Raw genomic sequence first — 18,273 nt, forward strand, 5'->3', positions numbered from 1 at the left:
CACTGTTCTACGGTTAGTGGTGTGGCATTGTATGTAGTCTTTCTCCTGGTGCGAAGGTAACCTACCTGATCATTATCTTTAGTGTGTTGTGATGTTACATTTTTGGATGGCAGGGGTGCCTGAGGCTTTTGGAAAATCAGAGTTCAGTTCCAGGAAACAAAAGGACAGGAGCTGGCAGTCTGCTCCATTGGGCTGGAATTCAGACCTTGAGTTGGAGCCTCAGGCTAAGGGAAAGGACATCATAGGATGGTATGGGAGAGGCCACAGCCAATGAGTCTGTGGTGATTGTATCATGACTACAAGCTCTGGAAGTGGTGGTGCCACAGGCCTCAGTAGAACCACGTTTTCATATTTCCACCTGTTGTCTGGGTGTAGGAACCTACAAGGTCTTAAAATCTTCATTTTATCTTCAGGCGCTAATTAACCGTGGCGTTAACCTGGATCCCCTGGGCAAGTGGTCAAAGACTGGACTGGTGGTATATGATTCTTCGGTGCCCATTGGTAAGTGTTCCCTGCCTGGAAGCCCTTCTGTCCCTGCCCTCGTCCCAGCATGTCACAGATGGGTGTCCTTCCACAGGTGCTACCCCCGAGTACCTGGCTGGGCACTATATGCTTCAAGGAGCCTCGAGTATGTTGCCAGTCATGGCCTTGGCACCCCAGGAACACGAGCGGATCCTGGACATGTGTTGTGCTCCTGGAGGAAAGACTAGCTACATAGGTATGAGAAGGGAAGGTGGGGTAGGAGCCATTTGGCTTTCTGCTTTTGGAGTAGATGGGGTTGCTAACTTATTAGTGTGCAAGAAAACCATACACAAGCAACTAGCAGAGTAGTGAGGAGTCTAGGCTCTGGAGCCAGCCTGGTCCAGCCCCATGTGTGCCACTAACTACCCATATGACCTCAGGCGAGCCCCTGGTCTTCTCTCGTTATCTGTAAAATGGGGTGGTAAGTGTCCTTGGCTTAGGGGTTATATTATGCTTGGGTTGTTAGGATTAAGATACACCGTTAGAAGTCCTTGGTCAAGTGTTCAGCACATAAGTAGTCATAACCATTTCATTTAGCTGTTAGCACCAAAAAGATGTTCGGTAACAGCGAAAAAAACCACACCAGCAGTCTTGTTCATCTCAGAGTGCAGATTGGGTAGACCCGTACAGTAGACTGTGGGGAGGAGGCTTATTGGGAGTGAAGTTGCCTTGAAGCAGTGAGACTTCACTTACGGGTTCTTCGGCAGGAGGGTGGCCAGCGGGTGTGGAGGCAGAGGAGCTGGCTGGTGAGCACTGTGCCCTCTCTCCCCTCAGCCCAGCTGATGAAGAACACAGGTCTGATTCTTGCCAATGATGCCAATGCTGAGCGGCTCAAGAGCGTCGTGGGTAATCTGCACCGGTTGGGAGTCACTAACACCATCATCAGCCACTACGATGGGCGTCAGTTCCCCAAGGTGGGGTTCCCCTATGTGTGTCTCTCTTGAGGTCTTCCAGTTCACCTGTCCCCTTCCTGACCTCACGGTATTTAGACTTGCTCCTAGGAAATAATGGTGCGGTACAGGTTGCCAAAACATCTAACTAACCTACCCCTTCTCCCCAGGTGGTGGGGGGCTTTGACCGAGTACTTTTGGATGCACCCTGCAGTGGCACCGGGGTCATCTCCAAAGACCCAGCTGTGAAGACTAACAAGGTGAGGAGTTGGGGGGTGGGGCTAAGCGTGGGAGTGGGGGCCAGCTGAGAGGGCTTGGCTGGGCCTTGCAGAGGTAGAGGGGCACCTTGAGCAGTTAGTAGCTCGCCTCTTCTGAGGCTGCCTTTTGAAGTTTTGACACCCTCGTATCGGTCTCTCCTTGGGACAGGATGAGAAGGACATCCTGCGTTGTGCTCACCTTCAGAAGGAGTTGCTCCTGAGTGCTATTGACTCTGTCAATGCCACCTCCAAGACAGGTGGCTACCTTGTCTACTGCACTTGTTCCATCATGGTGAGGCCTTTGTTGTGGCAGAGCAAGAGGGGACAGGGCTAGGGGTCTCTTTGCCCCTTAGAGCCCTCTTCAACTCCAGCTCTGCTTTTCCGTCCATTTTTGTCTCCCCCACATATCCAGGTGGAAGAGAATGAGTGGGTGGTAGACTATGCCCTGAAAAAGAGGAATGTGCGGTTGGTGCCCACAGGTCTAGACTTTGGCCAGGAAGGTTTTACTCGCTTTCGAGAAAGGCGCTTCCACCCCACTCTGCGTTCTACCCGCCGCTTCTATCCTCACACCCACAATATGGATGGTTTCTTTATTGCCAAGTTCAAGAAATTCTCTAATTCTATCCCTCAATCCCAAACAGGTAAGCAGTCTGCTCTTTCTCCCCTTCATCACCCACCACCTTTGCTCTCTCTGCCTTGAAAGAGGCGTGTGACGCAGGGAAGGGAGGTACTTCTGCCTCCCTTACATCAGCCTTTGCGTGCTTGGATGAGAAGCCTCTTTCATTTCAATTAGAATTGTTCCGGAGCCTGGACCCCATTTGAGTGTATGTTAAAGCACACGTACAGATGGGGACTTTTCCCTTGATTCTGCCAAGTCGCTGCAGTCTTTCGGCACTAGATGCACTCCCAATGCAGTTGTGGTTTCTTTTCCTTCTTGGCCAAGGGGTGCCTTCCTGGTAATAGACCTCTGCTGGTCCAGCACTGTCAGCACCGGGTTGGCACAAGTCTCCTCAGAACTATCAGCAGTTCTCTGAGTCCATCACGTTAATTGCAGCTCTTTTTCTCAGTCATCTTGAGTCTGGCCTGGATCTCAGAGAGAAGGGTGGGGTTACTAGAACAGGCTTTATGGTGCTGCATGCTGGGATATAACCCAGGTTTAGTTAGAAGAGGGAGAGGCAGGTTTCTTGGACTACAAATTGTGACTTATTGAGTTGATTTTTTTATTTACTTATTTAAGTAACTTCTTAAGTTCAAGCCCAGCATGGGGCTTGAACTCATTACCCTGAGATCAAGAATCATGTGCTCTACTGACTGAGCCAGCCAGGTGCCCTGATTTTTTTTTTTTTTCTTTATAAATAATGTCCCTCACAAAAGTCACATCTGAATGTTAACAGAAACCTTAAGAACTAGAACTAGAGAAATTTGCTGTAACTTTTTTTTTCACTGTAACTTGAAAAGTACCTATTTAATGTCATTTCTCACTTATGTCTTACTGGCTTGTTTCTGGTTGCTATGTGTGACTTATTTTCTTGTATCTCATCAAAATCCACATGAAAAAAAAATGGTCTTTGATTTAAAAAGCCCAGTGCTTCAGGTATATTCAGGATTTCCCTCCTCCTCAGAGTGCCTTGTTACCTCCTGCCCTCAAGGGGACAGAGCTTCGTTTGAAACCTTTTTGCCTATGGGTGGGGAATGATCCCTTTCTCGTAATTTCTTTTTTGATCCTTTTTTCCTTAATACGAGGTTCAAATATGACTTGAGTAAAGGCCAGGTGATGTTAAGTAATACGAATTTAGGTAGTGTGCTCTTAGGCACTATCCCAGCTGTGTGGAACACTTGGCCAACAGTACCCAGGCAGTTTTCTTATCTTAATACCATTTACCTGCTCCACTAATGATGAGGATCCAGTGATGAGGCCCATTTTCTCAAACCATATGCTTAATTTTAAACCAGGAAACTCTGCAGCTTCCACCCCTACAAACCTAGACTTGCCTGAGGTGAAAGATCAGATGACCCCCAAGCCTAAGGGCAGCAGCCATCCTGCCAAGAAAGCCAGAGTGGCTGTGAAAGCAAAGCAGCAGTTGCAGAAACGGCAACATCCCAAGAAGGCCTCCTTCCAGAAACAGAATGGCATCTCCAAAGGGACAGACTCAAGTTCGCCTACTGTATCTTGTGACACAAAGTCCCAAGCTTCTTCTAAGCTCCAAGATAGCAGCCAGCCAGCTCAAAAAGCTGAAGTGATCGGGGGACCAAAGGTGCCTAGGAAACTAAAGCAACAGTCAGCTATGCCACAGGCCTCCAAGAAAGTTGCCTTCCGAAAGCAGAATGCTTCCAGGGGCACGGACACGGAAGTGCCAGTGCTATCCCTCTCCAAGACCCAGGCCACTCTCAAGCCTGAGGACTGTGATCAGCCCCTTGGAAACAGCAAAAGGGCTGAGAAGGTAAAGCAGCAATTGCCAGAACAGCCTTTCAAGAAAGCTGCCTTCCGGAAGCAGAATGGCACCCCCAAGGGGCCTGAGACTTCCACTGTGTCCCTTCTCAGTTCCAGCCGGCCCCCACCAGCGAAGAGGAGAAAATCTCAGTCCAGAGGCAGCAGCCATCTGTCGTCTTAGACGAATGGTTGAAAGTAGGCAGGGGTGGTTCATTACTGTTAATCACTGGTTTGGAACTATGGCCTCTGTGAGGTTGGTGTCCCCACTGTGCATATGAAATTGAATACGCATTTTATACTCTCTGGCCACTGTGTGTTTTTTGAGGGGACTGGGTCCTGGCTTTGCTGCTTAAGGGTAGGGCTGGGAAGGTGGGACAGGGACCCTCTGAAGAGAGGAAACTGGTATACTGAGAAATCAGTTTCAGGCTCCTGGGTTTCCGTGGTCTCAGGGAGGAAGAGTCATGGAGTCAGAGCTTAGGGTAGTTGGACTCCGGGGAGAGGAGGGCAATAGGGATGTAGGGAGGATGGACATCCTGCCACCAGAACCCAAGGAGTACTGAAGGGCCTGGATTTTATGTCTTTCTGCCACCCTGGCTGGATTGCAGGCGTGGACTGGGGTCCGTTCAGCCTCAGACCCGGAAAGGTCCGGGTGCCAGCCTCCAAGTGAGCCTTTCATTGGCTTCTTCCCTGTCCTTCCCCGCCCCCCTGACCTCTGCCCCTCCCGCCGAGCTGTCTGATTGGTTGTTCCGCGTCCGCTTGGCGCCTCATTGGCTCTTCTCCCTTGCCCTCCATCCCTGCTCCTGTAGCGGTCTCGGTCTCCCAGCAGAAGACGCAGCCATGAATCCGTTATTCGGCCCCAACCTCTTCCTCCTACAACAGGAGCAGCAGGGGCTGGCCGGACCGCTAGGGGAACCCCTGGGAGGCGACCACTTGGCCGGGGGAGGGGACGTGTCCCCGGCGCCGCTCGCCCCGGCCGGCCCGGCTGCCTACTCGCCGCCCGGGCCGGGCCCGGCGCCCCCCGCCGCCATGGCACTCCGCAACGACCTGGGCTCCAACATCAACGTGCTCAAGACCCTGAACCTCCGGTTCCGCTGCTTTCTGGCCAAGGTGCACGAGCTGGAGCGCCGCAACCGGCTGCTGGAGAAGCAGCTGCAGCAGGCGCTGGAGGAGGGTAAGCAGGGCCGGCGGGGCCTGGCTCGCCGCGACCAGGCCGTGCAGACCGGCTTCGTCAGCCCCATCCGGCCCCTGGGGCTGCCCCTCGGCGCCCGGCCGGCCGCCGTCTGCACCCAGTCGGCGCGGGTGCTGGGCTCGCCCGCGCGCTCGCCAGCCGGCCCCCTCGTGCCCTCCGCTGCCAGCCACTCGTCGCCCTCCACCTCCACCTCCACCTCCTACTCCTCGTCAGCCCGCTTCATGCCCGGCACCATCTGGTCCTTCTCTCACGCCCGCCGGCTCGGGCCGGGACTGGAGCCCACTCTGGTGCAAGGGCCTGGCCTGTCGTGGGTGCACCCCGACGGGGTGGGCGTCCAGATCGACACCATCACCCCCGAGATCCGTGCGCTCTACAACGTCCTGGCTAAAGTGAAGCGCGAGCGGGACGAGTACAAGCGGAGGTAGGGGACCGGGCAGGTGGGGACCGGGCTCAGTGTCATGCCACACACGGGGCCTGGACTAGGTGTGGGTCCAGGAGAGGAGAGCGTTGCGGCCCAAGAATCAGGGAGGAATAAAATGAGAGTAAAGTTCCTGCTGTGTAAGGAGGAGCTTGGAAGTATTTACACGGCATTGGATACAGGAAGACGGGAATCCACAGGGAATGCAGAAGTCGCACTCGTGACAGGAAGAAGGAGACTCGGAGCGGAGTGCTGTGGGGAATACATATTTTTCTTGTGGCTTTTCTTTCTGTCTCATCTAGACCGCAGTGTTTGGCTGCCCCTGTTCTGTGGGGTTGTATGAGATGTGAAAGGGTCTCACATTTGAGAGGTCACATCTGGGGTAATACCAGTCTCAGCCCCCAGGGCACTTTTGTGATAGAAGCTCCAAGTACTGATCAAAAGGATAATCGCTTTCATTTGGGAGTCTACTGAAATTAGGAGGGGGTGGTGAGGGAGGGGCTGCATCTCACAGTGGGCGATCCTACCCCTGCTCTGGGTTTCCCAAAGCAGTGTCGGTGGAAACAGGGTACCTACCTACTCAGTTCCATATGAAAGGCTCTGGGGCCTCAGAACATTGTGTGGAGTAAATAAAGGAAAGAAAAAAGAAAAGAAAAGAAAAAAAGGGGAAAAGGAGTTCCCTAGGGAAAGGGGGAAGGGACTGGTAGTTGTCCTAGGGCCATGGAGGCTGGGGGAATCTGTAAAAGCACAAAGAGCCAAAGGATGACGAAATGTGAGTAGAGCCAGCAGAGGAAGTGAGTGGGGAAAAGTTGAGAATATGGACACACCCTGCGAGTACAAGGCATCTGGAGGGCAGGCCCAGTGCTCCCTGAGGATGAGGATTTGGCTTTCTGCGGGGGACTGGCAGTGTAGCACAAGGGGCCAGGAGAAGGGATGTGATGCTAGCGCTGGCTGTACAAGTGGATCCCTCAGAGGGTTGATAACCAGGCCATTAGTAAGGAGCACGAGCACAACCAGCTCTTTGTAGACTTTGAGGGATGCCATGGTGGAGGAGGAGGATGACAGGTCAGAAGGAGGCTTTAGTTTGGGCGCCATCAGGTTTAACCTCTTAATCAGCTACTCTGACCCCTTGTGGACAGGCCTGGGAACTACCTTTGCAGTCCTGTGTTGCAGCTTGGTGTGGGCTGGGGCTTGGCTGAATGCTATGGGAAATTACCCCTGAGTCTGGGGGCAACCTTCAGGGGTCTGTAACCTGCTAGAGTCTAGCAGATCGCAGATCAGCAGGCTTTCTGAGGTTGAGTCCTGTCCTCATGCTGGCTTCCTTCGTTGTAGTCCATGTTATAAGTACCTTTGGGACTCTCAGACCTCCTAAAGCCATCACGAAGATGCCACCCAAAACCAGCCTGCCTCTGCCCCCGCCCCTGCCCCTGCACGAGTTAATTAACACTGTCAGCAGCAGAATGGGGGCAGTTCTGGAATGCATCCATAACCACAGAAACAACTGCTGTTCTCCGGTATTTTTTTTTTTTTTTTTTTTCTTAACTGAAAGAGTGTTTGTCCTTGGTCCAGCTGTCCAGGGCAGCAGAGAGTTATTCCTTGGGGACTGATGAGCTCATCGCTCTGCAGCATGCTGCTGTGCAGAGGGCCCCGCAGCTAGAGTTGTATGGTACGTGACACTGGCAGTTACTCATTCTTCCACCCCAGATCCTGTGCCCTCGTTCTGTTCTCTTTAAAGCAACACTGTAGCTCCTGTCAGTAGCCCGGAAGTCATGGGTATAGCTTGAGCACTAAACTGGGAAGGAGCTGAAGCCTCCTGGGTTCTATTTTCAGCACCCCTGCTGTGTGCAGCCTTGGGTGGATCTCTCTTTCCTGGCCTCACTCAGTTTTTCTAGTGTAGGAATGGCCCCGGCTTCCTCACTTTGCTCCAGGATATAATTTATTTGGGAGAGAGGTCTTTAGTAAACACAGAATACACGGAAATTGTTCAAATTCTACTCATGTCTAGGGGACCTTGTAAGTGAGATGAGATTTGAATGGAGGTCGGAAGGAACCTATTTGTGGGAAAGTCTGGATGGAGAGCAAATAGGATTCTAGTAAGCATCCAGGGGGACCATGTGACTCTTGATCTCGGGGTCCTGAGTTTGAGCCCCATGTTGGGTGTAGAGATTATACTAAAAAAAATTAATAAATTTTAAAGAATTCTAGTAACTTCTAGATGACTTATTTTCAGATTTTTTGTGTGTGTTCTAAGACTGTGTTCATCTCAATCCTTCCCTAATTTCCTTACTTAAATTTCTACCTGAATTTGTCGCTTGCTACCCTTTCCCATGCATCTTGTCCAGGGCCATCGTCACCTTGTGAGTCTTGCTTTCTTTCTCCAGGGACTCACAGGCTCAGGAGTATGAGGGTACTGCATTCCATGCCTTCAGGTTGTAGATGGAGAAACCACAGGCCTCAAAAAGATAAAGTCTTATCTATGAAACTGTATAACTTGATGCTGCGAGGGCCCCTCACTGGCCCCGACTGTCTGAGAATGCCAGTGCAAAAGTGGGAAGGACATGGGGGCAGCAGAGAAGGGTGGACAGAGAGCCAAGAGGGCCTGGGGCTGGGCTGTGTGATGGGCCAGCAGGGTGGTGGCCAGGCTGGCCGCCTCTTCCCTGCCCATGCGGGAGGGGCAGCGGGTGATGTAGAGGAGTTATTATTAGGAACACTGCAGTGCAGATGGGGGGGAGGAACAGGGAAGAGGCTGCAGGCGAACCCGGGGAGGAGAGGAGGAAGGAGAGTTGGGGGGGAGGATGGAGGTGGGGAAGGGAGGATTGAGTCCCATGTCTGCAGAACTCACTCGCTTGGGCTTTCATTTTTCTTGCCGTCCTCTTTGAGACTTAAGCCATGTTTCTGATACTGCGGTTTCTCTCGTGGTATCATCCCCTCCTTTCTCACACTGGAAGAAGCAGCAGGCACTGAGAGTCTGTGTGAACGGGGTCTGAGAAGTTCTGCCATCCTGGCCACCCTCGCAGGGTCCCAAAACCCTAAGCAGGGCCATGGCCGCCTCCACTGCCCTTTCACCTTGGCGATGCCAGGGCCTGTGCGCCGGCTCACCGTGGACTCACATTGAGTGAAAAACCTAGCCCCGGGCAGCCAACCCTGCCTGCGGCCAAGGGTGTCTTTTAGCCACTTGGGGTTCTAGTCTCGGAATTCTAGAGCCTAGGACATGCTGCTTTTGGTTCCCAGCCACTGTAGAGCAAGGCTCTTTTTCATACTCTGATCTCCCTGTCCCTCCAGGTTTGGGTGCCTGGGAACTCCAGGCTCCTGCTTCCCACAAGTTTCTTGCTTCAGGGCCAGCCCGGTCTCCTCTCTACGGCTCGCTTCCACGGGTCCTGGGTGGGTGGTTTCTGGAGCTTGTGGGGGATGGACTTTGAGCATCTCCTACCAGGCTCTTGACCAACTCTGTTGATGTGGTGTGTGTCCTGCAGCTGCTTCTCCAGGGTTAAATGGCACCACAAGAGGCAGGGCAGCGGGCTAGAGGAGCCCTGGTCTGGTGCAGGCAGGAGGCGGGAGACCGGATCTGTGCCACTGAAGGTGGGGGACCGGGCTGGTGGGCCTGGTGGTCTGGTGCGGGCAGGACAGGGGAGGAGGCCAGCCAGGCAGCTGGTGGGGCTGGGGCCTGAGGGGATGGGCGCCATGAGGGAGCACAGTGGCAGCAGTTGCTCTTAAATACAGTTCCTGGGGCGCGGCCCAGAGGTTCCGGGAAGGCAGCTGGCCGACTCGCACTTGCCAGGAAGTGTGAAGCCACCGGACAGCTGCGGCTGGCCACCCGCTGGCCGGCCAGACATGGCTGCCCACAGCCCCGGTGCATCTAGGGCACCAGACCTAGAGTCAGGGAGAGGCCTGAGCCAGAGGGGTGGGGAGCAGGGAGCTGCCGGGGCGGGGTGGGACTCTGCACCCACGTTCCCTCCCTGCCCCCCCCCCCCCCGCCCCGTCTGCCCCGCGGGCCCCCGCCGCCCTTCCTTGTCTTCATCTGCCTCCTACCTCGGCAGCGCCGCTAGCCGCTAACGGTGGGGCTTTCTCCCTGACTGCAGGAAGCCCAAGAGGCTGACGCCTGCCAGGAGGAGCTAGCGATGAAGGTGGAGCAGTTGAAAGCGGAGCTAGTGGTCTTCAAGGGGCTCATGAGCAATGTGAGTGCAGCCGCCGCACCCCGAAACCGGCCAGAGCAGGCGGGCCCCTCGAGTTTGGGCCGGTTGACTTCCTGGTCACTGCCGCTGCCTGGTGTGCCGTGCCTCTCCCTCTGCCTGCCCCCCACCCCACCCTCATTCAAGAGGGAGAGAAGGAACGGAAGTCCCAGTGTCGTGTCTGAGAGGCAGAGTGGCCTCCCTCATTTCTAGAGGTGGTTAAGCAGTTAGTTAAGAGGCCAGATCCCGGCTCTGCAAGCTGCTAGCAGTGTGGCCCTGGTGAGTCCCCCCACCGCTCTGCCTGTGTCCTCTGTGGAATGGGCGAGGCAAGGCGCGTGCCCGTGAAGACATACTCTACTTAGCACCATGCTGGCACAGACGTAATGCTGAAGTGTCAGCCGTTCTTCTTGTAATACTTTCTCCACTCTTGTAACTGCCACTGGCCTCTCTCTCTGGCAGCGTAAGTTCTGGGAGGGAGCCCCTGCACGTCCCGGGCCACCGTGTCCAGTTCGCCCGTGCGAACAGCGCGCCAGCTGCATGAGCAGCCCACGAGTGCCGGGGGAGGGTGTCCAGGAGGACGGGTCAGCGGTGATATGTGACTGGAAGAGTGAGGGTCTTGCCAGGGCCCTTACTGGTCCTTGTCTGGAGTGCTGGCTGCCTCCTCACTGCTCCCTGCGTTCCCCGGACAGAACCTGTCTGAGCTGGACACAAAGATCCAGGAAAAGGCCATGAAGGTAGATATGGACATCTGTCGCCGCATCGACATCACCGCCAAACTATGCGACGTGGCTCAGCAGCGCAACTGTGAGGACATGATCAAGATGTTCCAGGTGAGGGCACTGGGCTGCCCGCAGGCCCCGGGACGAGGGCAGGCCTTGGCCCCAGACACCCTGCCCACACCTCCCCGGTGCCTGAGCTCCTCAGGAGAGGGTGGGGGCAGGCCGTGAACCTTGCATCATTGCTGGCTGGGAGCCGGGCCCTGCCCTCCTTCTTGGAGGACCTTACCTCGGCCCCCTGGGGCCCTTGGTGGGACGAGTCTTGGGGGGCAAGGAACAGCCTCTGAAAGAGAAGGTTTGGAAGCGTCTCTAACACCATCTCTCCCCTCCCTCTCTCTCTCCTCTGTCCACCTCCTCTCCTCTCTTTCTTTCATCTTTTCTTGCTTTCTCCACAGAAGAAGCTGGTTAGTTTTGCTCTCATGCAAGCTTTTTAATGTCCCAGTCCCAGTTTCTAAACCACCCAGGCCTTGGCCGTCAGTTTTGACCCGCTGGGCTTTTCAGCACAGATTTCTTTTCCTGTCTCTGTTTTCCTTGCCCTTCCCCCCTTTACTCTACCTCGTGCCCTCTTTGCTTCATTTCTATCCCTTCTGCGGCTTTCCAGATCTGGATATATGATTCAGGTTCTCCTTTGTCTACACCGCGTCCTCCTCTTCCTTGCAGCCAAAAACTTTCCTTTTAGTTTGGTCATTTCATTAGAAAGACTTTTTTTTTTTTTTTTTTTTTTTTAAGAAAACAAATTCTCTGTAGCCATTATGCACATCATAGCGTGGTCACAACAGGCCATTTCTCCCCTGATCTTACCGCCCTATTTTCTGTTTCTTCTTTTTCTTCCTTCTCAGTCTGCAGCCCTGTCCCCATCTGTGTCTGTCTGCCTGTCTCTCGGTAACTCTGGTGTCTGTTCCTGTCGTTGTAACTGTGTCTTCTCTCTCTGTCCACCCCGCCCTCCCGCTGGTTCACGCTTCTCCCCTCCCACCCGCCCCACCCCTGCCGGCGCCCACCCGCCCTTCTCCTCATGCACCCGGCCTCGTCTCTGTAGTCTCTGCACTTGTCTCCCATTAAGGTCCCATCCATGGGGGGGCGGAAGCGGGAGCGCAAGGCTGCCATCGAGGAGGACACCTCCCTGTCGGAGAGTGATGGGCCCCGCCAGCCCGATGGGGATGAGGAGGAGAGCACAGCCCTCAGCATCAACGAGGAGATGCAGCGCATGCTCAACCAGCTGTGAGTCCCGAGTCCTCCAGGCCCACCCTCAGCAGCCCCCCCAGAGGCCGGAGCTCCCCGACAGTGGCCCTCCGCCCGCAGGAAGGCCCCACCCCCCTCTTGACAGCGGGTTCCCTGTCTCTAGGAGGGAGTATGATTTTGAGGACGACTGTGACAGCCTGACTTGGGAGGAGACTGAGGAGACCCTGCTGCTTTGGGAGGATTTCTCAGGCTATGCCATGGCAGCCGCAGAGGCGCAGGGAGAGGTAACGGCCCCTCCCGGCCTCAGGGCCCCGCCAGTCCTGCCCCCCAGCTGGACGCCCCGTCCCCCCCTCCCCTCCCTGCACTCCTTGCTGCTTTCCCTCTGTGGCCTCCATCCTGTACCTGCCTCTCCCGTCTTCCTTCTTCCTTCTCTCGGCTTTCAGCAGCTTCCTTTAACCGGATTCTCTCTCTCTCCCCTGGCTCGCCCCTGTGGAATGCCCCCACCACCCTCCCCATTGGCCTCTCCCTTGCTTCCCTTTCCGCTTCAGCAGCAGGAAGACAGTTTGGAGAAGGTGATCAAAGATACCGAGTCCCTGTTCAAAACCCGGGAAAAAGAATATCAGGAAACCATTGACCAAATAGAGGTAAGACTGGCGTTGAAGCCGAGGCCCACGGGTGGCCCGTGGGTTGTGAGCGGGGCGGCGGGACCCCAGACACCAGGCCTTCCCCGTTTCTTTTGTGGGGGTGGAACCTTAAGAAAGACCTCAGGTTCTCCAGGGAGGAGGACGGATGTGGGCTCCGATCTCAGCCCTGTCACCTACTTTCTACCACTCCAACTTCTAACAGGCTGCTTATGGTCTCTCAGCCTGTTTTAGTTGTCACGCGGGACCTTTTTTTTTTTTTTTTTTTTAAGCTTAGTTATTTTGACAGAGAGACAGAGTGAGTGGGGAGGGGCAGAGAGAGAGAGGGAGATACAGAATCCCAACCAGGCTCCTCACTGCTAGCACAGAGCCCAGTTCGGGGCTTGAACTCACAAACCGTGAGATCATGACCCAAACGGAAATCAAGAGTCAGATCCTTAACTGACTGAACCACCCAGGTGCCCCTCAAGCGGGATCTTGATCGTACCTTCCTCACAGGGTTGTTTGAAGATCAAATGAAATGATGCACACGTAGAGCTGAGGGCAGTGTCTGTCTCCTAGTAAGCATACTGCATGGCGGCTTTATTAGTATTATCACTCCTGGTGGTGTGATAGTGGAGTCCTCTAAGAAGTGAACTTGAACTTGGGTGATTCTTCAGTTCAGCCTTTCAGCTGATGGAGGAACCTCCATTGTCATTCCCTAGCCTGGAAGATCCTTCTCGAGATGGCAAGGGAAGCGGGTGCTCTAACTTAGATGCTAGGTCTGCAGGGCTGTGGCGGTTTGTGGCACCCTGGGTGGCGGGGCTGAGGGGAGGGGGCTGGCTGCGGATCCTGGGTGCCCTCCTGCTCATGGAGAGGACCCTTCCCTGGCCCTGAGCGCTCCGGCTTGGGGAAGACGCATGTGGGCCTCTGTAACTCTGGGCCTCTCTTCAAGCCCACGTAGCACATTTATACCCTTGCTTGTCTCACGCCGCCCGCATTTTGAGATGGAAGTTGACAGATGATTCTCCTACATGCTCATCCTCCCAACACACATCAAGTGGTCCTGCTCCTTTAAGCCAGCCTGTTTTTGTTGCTTGCCCAGGCAGACAGATGCTAAGTTTTAAAGGCGCAGCTAGGTTTCTGTTCTCTGTTGAGTAGAGGGGAAGGGAGAGGCGCTCTCTGCTCGCTCCTTGACACCCATGTCCCAGTCTTCCTCTTTTCTCGCAGCTGATTGGTGTTAGGAGAGGTGTTGGGAGAGCTGACAGGGGGCTTTGGGTGCAGTGCTGACCCTGGTGACCCATCCTGGGGTCACTGGCATAGATGCAAGGAGCATTTCCCATTGTTGGTGGTAAAGCCAAGGCCCAGGTGGAGGTTGGGAGGGAGTTCATCCTTCCTCTCCATCTAGTCCCAGCCCTACCCTGTCTCTGGCCACACAGTGAGTCTGCAGTTTTCAGTGGAGGCTGTTAGATGTCTCCCAACTGTGGTGCTGCCTCTCCTCACCCCTGCTTTAAAATTAAAAAAAAAAAAAAAATTTCTTTAATGTTTATTCATTTTTGAGAAACAGCGCGTGAGCAGGGGAAGGCAGAGACAGAGGGAGACACAGGGTCCAAAGCAGGCTCCAGGCTCTAAACTGTCAGCACAGAGCCCGACACAGGGCTAGGACTCATGAACTGTGAGATCATGACCTGAGAGGAAGTCAGACGCCCAACCGACTGAGCCATCCAGGCGCCCCTCCTCACCCCTGCTTTAAATGCATGAAGTAAGGGCATATGTACAGATATGTACAGACAGCTGGTGGTCCTAGCCTTGTCTTTGGATAGAATATAATTGCTTCATTTCTTTCTTTCCTGTCCTGGTGAGTGCTGGGCTCCGGAAGCTAGCCCCTTCCCCTGCTGCTCTCCTTAGCTGGAGAAATTGGGGTGTAGGTGGCAGCCAATCTGGGCAAGAGCTGGTGACATCATGCCTTCCTGCACTGAGCACGCCCTGCTGCTCTGGAACCAGGGCCGCCATCCGAGCTGTACTCACTAGGCTTCTGACCCACCCAGGCCACCATCTCTTCTCTCCGGCCCTGTGACCCATTTACTTCTTCCTCCCAGTTCCCATCCTCTCCCTGTCCAGTTTGGATTAGTTCTGGGTGGTTTCTTCAATTCAGATTATTCACGGGTAGTTTCCTACCCTTTCTCTTTGCTCTCAGGCAGTCAAGCAGGTTACTTCCAAGCCATTTTATTCTGCCTCTCTGTTTGGCCCCTGTCCTTTGTACCCCAAACAAAGAGAGGCAGCAGATTGTCTCTGGCCCAGATCTTTTCCACATCACCCCTCCTCTCAGCTCTACCTCAAAGCCTGTGGCAGAATCTGGCTCAGAGGGAGTTCGTATTTCCTTGATTCTGAGCCCACCTTTTCCCACATGTAACATTTCTTGAACCGGGATACATCTTATACGCAGTAGGACATTGGGTGTGGCAGAAGTCTTTCTGTTGGATTCTGAGAACTGCCCACTCAGGAGATGAGAGTGATAAGAGGAGGATTGAGCCTCTTTCAACAGTGTGGGGCAGGTCCCCTCCTTTGTGCCATGAGGCTTATGGCTACTTCAAAAAGGCTCACTAAGTAATTTCCCATCTTGGGGCTGGGCACATGCAGAGATGAGTAAGATCTGGGGCTGGGAGCGGGGGCGCCTGGGTGGTTCAGTTGGTTGAGCTTCTGACTTCAACTCAGGTTGTGATCTCGAGGTTTGTGAGTTCAAGCCCCTCATGGGGCTCACTGCTGTCAGCACGGAACCCACTTCAGATCCTCTGTCCCCCTTTCTCCCTGCCCCCTCCCCCGCTTGTGCTCTCTCTCTCTGAAAAATAAACATTAAAAAAAAAAAAAAAAATGGAGGCGCCTGGGTGGCTCAGTTGGTTGAGCTTCTGATTTCGGCTCAGGTCATGATCTTGTGGTTTGTGGGTTCGAGCCCCGTGTCGGGCTCTGTGCTGACAGCTCAGAGCCTGGAGCCTGCTTCAGATTCCGTGTCTCCTTCTCTCTTGCCCTTCCCCCACTTGTGCTCTGTCTCTCTCTATGAAAAATAAAATTAAAAAATTTTAAAAAGGCCTGTGACCACCTTCCAGGAGCACCCAAATTAGTGAGGGAGACAGACTGGGTACAGCATTGTATTGGGCCTGCAGGAAGCCCAGGGAGGGAGCAAGGCCGTGCACAGATAGCCACCCTGGGCTCTCTGTCCTGCCCACACTTAGGTTCCTTTTGTCAGTAAAGGTCTGTTGCAAGAATGCAGGCCTGTAGCAGAGACCTCTGCCTTCCTCTGTAGGCAAAGATCCCCAGGAAAACTAAAAGGAATGATGGTATATTGGTGACTTCTGGCTTGATCGGACTTTTTTATTTAAAAAAAAATGTTTATTTTTGAGAGAGAGAGAGAGAGAGACACGGAGCAGGGGAAGGGCAGAAAGAGGGAGGCAGAGGGTATGAAGCAGGCTCCTTGCTGTGAGCACAGAGCCCAGTGCTGGGCTTGAGCTCACGAACCGTGAGATCATGACCTGAGCCAAAGTCAAGAGTCAGCCACTTCGCTGACTGAGCCACCCAGGCACTAGCATCTGACTTATTTTGAAATCTGAGCCTTCACCCGTGGCCACCTGGGCCCCATGCCTGGTGCTCTTGGTGTGTTAGCCCCTGGGGGTTAGGGGCAGGGGCACTGCTGACCTGGATGGTCTCGTCCTGCGCCTGCCACAGCTGGAGCTGGCCACGGCCAAGAATGACATGAACCGGCACTTGCACGAGTACATGGAGATGTGCAGCATGAAGCGGGGCTTGGACGTGCAGATGGAGACCTGCCGTCGGCTAATCACCCAGTCTGGAGACCGGTGAGGACCTCCCCCTGGAGCGTGGGGTGCGGCCCGCCTTCTGTGTCCTCCTCCAAGGCTGCATGCACCAGAGGCCGTTGGTGGGCAAGCCCTAAGAACCCCGTAGCTAAAAACCGGCAAGGAACAGAAGGGGCATGAGGGCAGTTTGTTTTCGAAAGCCAGGCCCAGTTCGTGCATCTCTCTGTGAGTTAAACCCCAACAAAAAAGTAAGTTCTAAAAAGTCACAAAAATACTACAGAGAGACACAAAGCTGGGGCCATCAAGTCTGCACTCGGGCTCAGACAACATCTCTCATACTGCGATTTGAGATATTTCTGAACTCTGAGCCTCCCAGAGTCCCCAGGATAAAGACAGGGACCATATCCCCCATCAGGGTGGGGCGGGAGGGATTTCCCTCTCCCTTCCCCACTGCCCTCACCCTGCATCCACCCTCACCCCTGTGGCCCTCCTGCCCTTGCCTGAGATGGCATTCACTGGCCTGCCAGAGAGTAAGGCCACGGGAGAGGAATGCCAGTGTCATCAGGATTCCTCCCTGCCCCAAGGTGACAACTGGTGTTTTTTTCTAGAAAGTCTCCTGCTTTCACTGCGGTCCCGCTTAGCGACCCGCCGCCGCCGCCGCCAAGCGAGACTGAGGACTCCGATCGCGATGTCTCATCTGATAGCTCCATGAGATAGGGACCTACCTCCAGCCTGGTGGACTGGGGCCCCACCCTGCCGGGAACTCACAGAGGCAGAGGGGTGGGGGGTTCACAGAAGGGGAACGCCATCCGTCCCGCCGCACCAAGCCTCGCCCCTGGGGACTGGGGCGCTCCTCCCTCGGGCTTCCTGCCTTAGTCCTTGGCCTTCAGGGTTCTGAGGTGTCTGGAGCGAGGCTCAGCCTGCCCTTCCCAGGTGACTCCCACCACAGCTGGGGCTCTCCTGCCTTCACGCGTGGGCGTCTGCTACTTCTCATCTTTAAAATGCTGCCAGAGCGATCGTGGCCCCTTACTTTCTCCATTGAGTAAGGAATGTGATTGTCAGATCTTCCATCTCTTGAGGCCTCGAGCCAGCTTACTGTCTTTGATTCTGTACTGGTGCTAACTGGCCCAGGCACTGGTATGAAGTGGATTAGGCTGGTCCTTCCAGGGCTTGTGCAACACACATGCAGTGGGAGAGGGCTTCCCTCCAAGGTGCAGGTGGAGGGGAGGCGGGACCGGGCAGGGCGCTCTGTCCCCCCTTGCGTTGTCATCCACCCGTGGATGGCAGTGATGGGGCTGTGACCCGTCCTTTATGGAAGTGCCATGCATTGAAGGGGCCTCCGGTCTAGGCGGCTTCTGGATCCGACTGGGTGCAGTACCGTGGAGGGAGATGGAAGTTTCCCAATGCTGAGTGGCAGAGAAAAAGGTGAAGCTACTTGTATGTGTGTGTGCGTGTGTGTGTGTGTGTGTGTGTGTGTACATGTGTGCTCAGGGTCTCAGTTTCTTCAAGTATCAGCTGAAGATGTGCCTCCTCCGTGCCTGTCATACACTGAGAGCAGCAGGCTGAGATGTCCTGGACTTGGAAAAGCTTGGGAGAAACTGGGGAGCCGTGAATGCGGACACGTCAGCATAACTGCCTGAGGGAAGCTGTGCTGAGCGGACATTTGAATGGAGTCTTTAATAATAATGAAACTGGCGAGTATTTATTGAACACTTCTGTGTCACTGTTTCAAGCACTTTCTGGTAGTAGCTACACCATCCCCTCTGTGAGGCACACACCGGTTTTCCTCCCTCGACATACAAGCAAGTGTAAAGGAAGGCACCTGGAGGTGGTAGGTAACTTGCCCAAGTTGAACAAGTGGCAGAGGCCCTGGACCACAGTTTGTGCATTTAACCCTCTGTAAGTTATACCTCAACAAAAAAGTTTTAAAAAGTCACAAAAAATACTAGAGAGACACAAGCTGGGGCCAAGTCTGGTTCTGGGCCCAGAACCAGGGCCTCTGCCCACGTGGCT

General features: G+C 54.4%; 2 protein-coding genes across 3 annotated transcripts in view; both read left to right on the forward strand.

The window, feature by feature from the left end:
- The window catches only part of NOP2 (NOP2 nucleolar protein), a 10,038-nt gene extending 5,633 nt beyond the window's left edge, over window positions 1–4,405 (forward strand). For both annotated transcript variants that reach the window (XM_040462661.1, XM_040462662.1), the window contains exons 10-16: window positions 414–501; window positions 578–718; window positions 1,297–1,436; window positions 1,583–1,672; window positions 1,839–1,961; window positions 2,082–2,310; window positions 3,623–4,405. In XM_040462661.1, coding sequence (XP_040318595.1) covers window positions 414–501; window positions 578–718; window positions 1,297–1,436; window positions 1,583–1,672; window positions 1,839–1,961; window positions 2,082–2,310; window positions 3,623–4,281 — 1,470 coding nt within the window. In that variant the 3' untranslated portion in view covers window positions 4,282–4,405. The remainder of the gene's footprint in view (window positions 1–413; window positions 502–577; window positions 719–1,296; window positions 1,437–1,582; window positions 1,673–1,838; window positions 1,962–2,081; window positions 2,311–3,622) is intronic.
- Window positions 4,406–4,888: 483 nt separating this feature from the next.
- On the forward strand, window positions 4,889–17,970 carry IFFO1 (intermediate filament family orphan 1). Its single transcript, XM_040462640.1, has 11 exons — window positions 4,889–5,710; window positions 9,181–9,413; window positions 9,553–9,557; window positions 9,787–9,882; window positions 10,566–10,706; window positions 11,048–11,056; window positions 11,713–11,870; window positions 11,995–12,115; window positions 12,380–12,475; window positions 16,172–16,302; window positions 16,869–17,970. Exons 1-11 carry the CDS (start codon window positions 4,938–4,940, stop codon window positions 16,975–16,977), a joined length of 1,872 nt encoding a protein of 623 aa, XP_040318574.1. The 5' UTR covers window positions 4,889–4,937; the 3' UTR covers window positions 16,978–17,970.
- Window positions 17,971–18,273: the final 303 nt, after the last annotated feature.

Source organism: Herpailurus yagouaroundi, unplaced genomic scaffold, assembly GCF_014898765.1.
Source record: "Herpailurus yagouaroundi ecotype Mexico unplaced genomic scaffold, PumYag 355, whole genome shotgun sequence".
NCBI classification, from domain to species: Eukaryota; Metazoa; Chordata; class Mammalia; order Carnivora; family Felidae; genus Herpailurus; species Herpailurus yagouaroundi.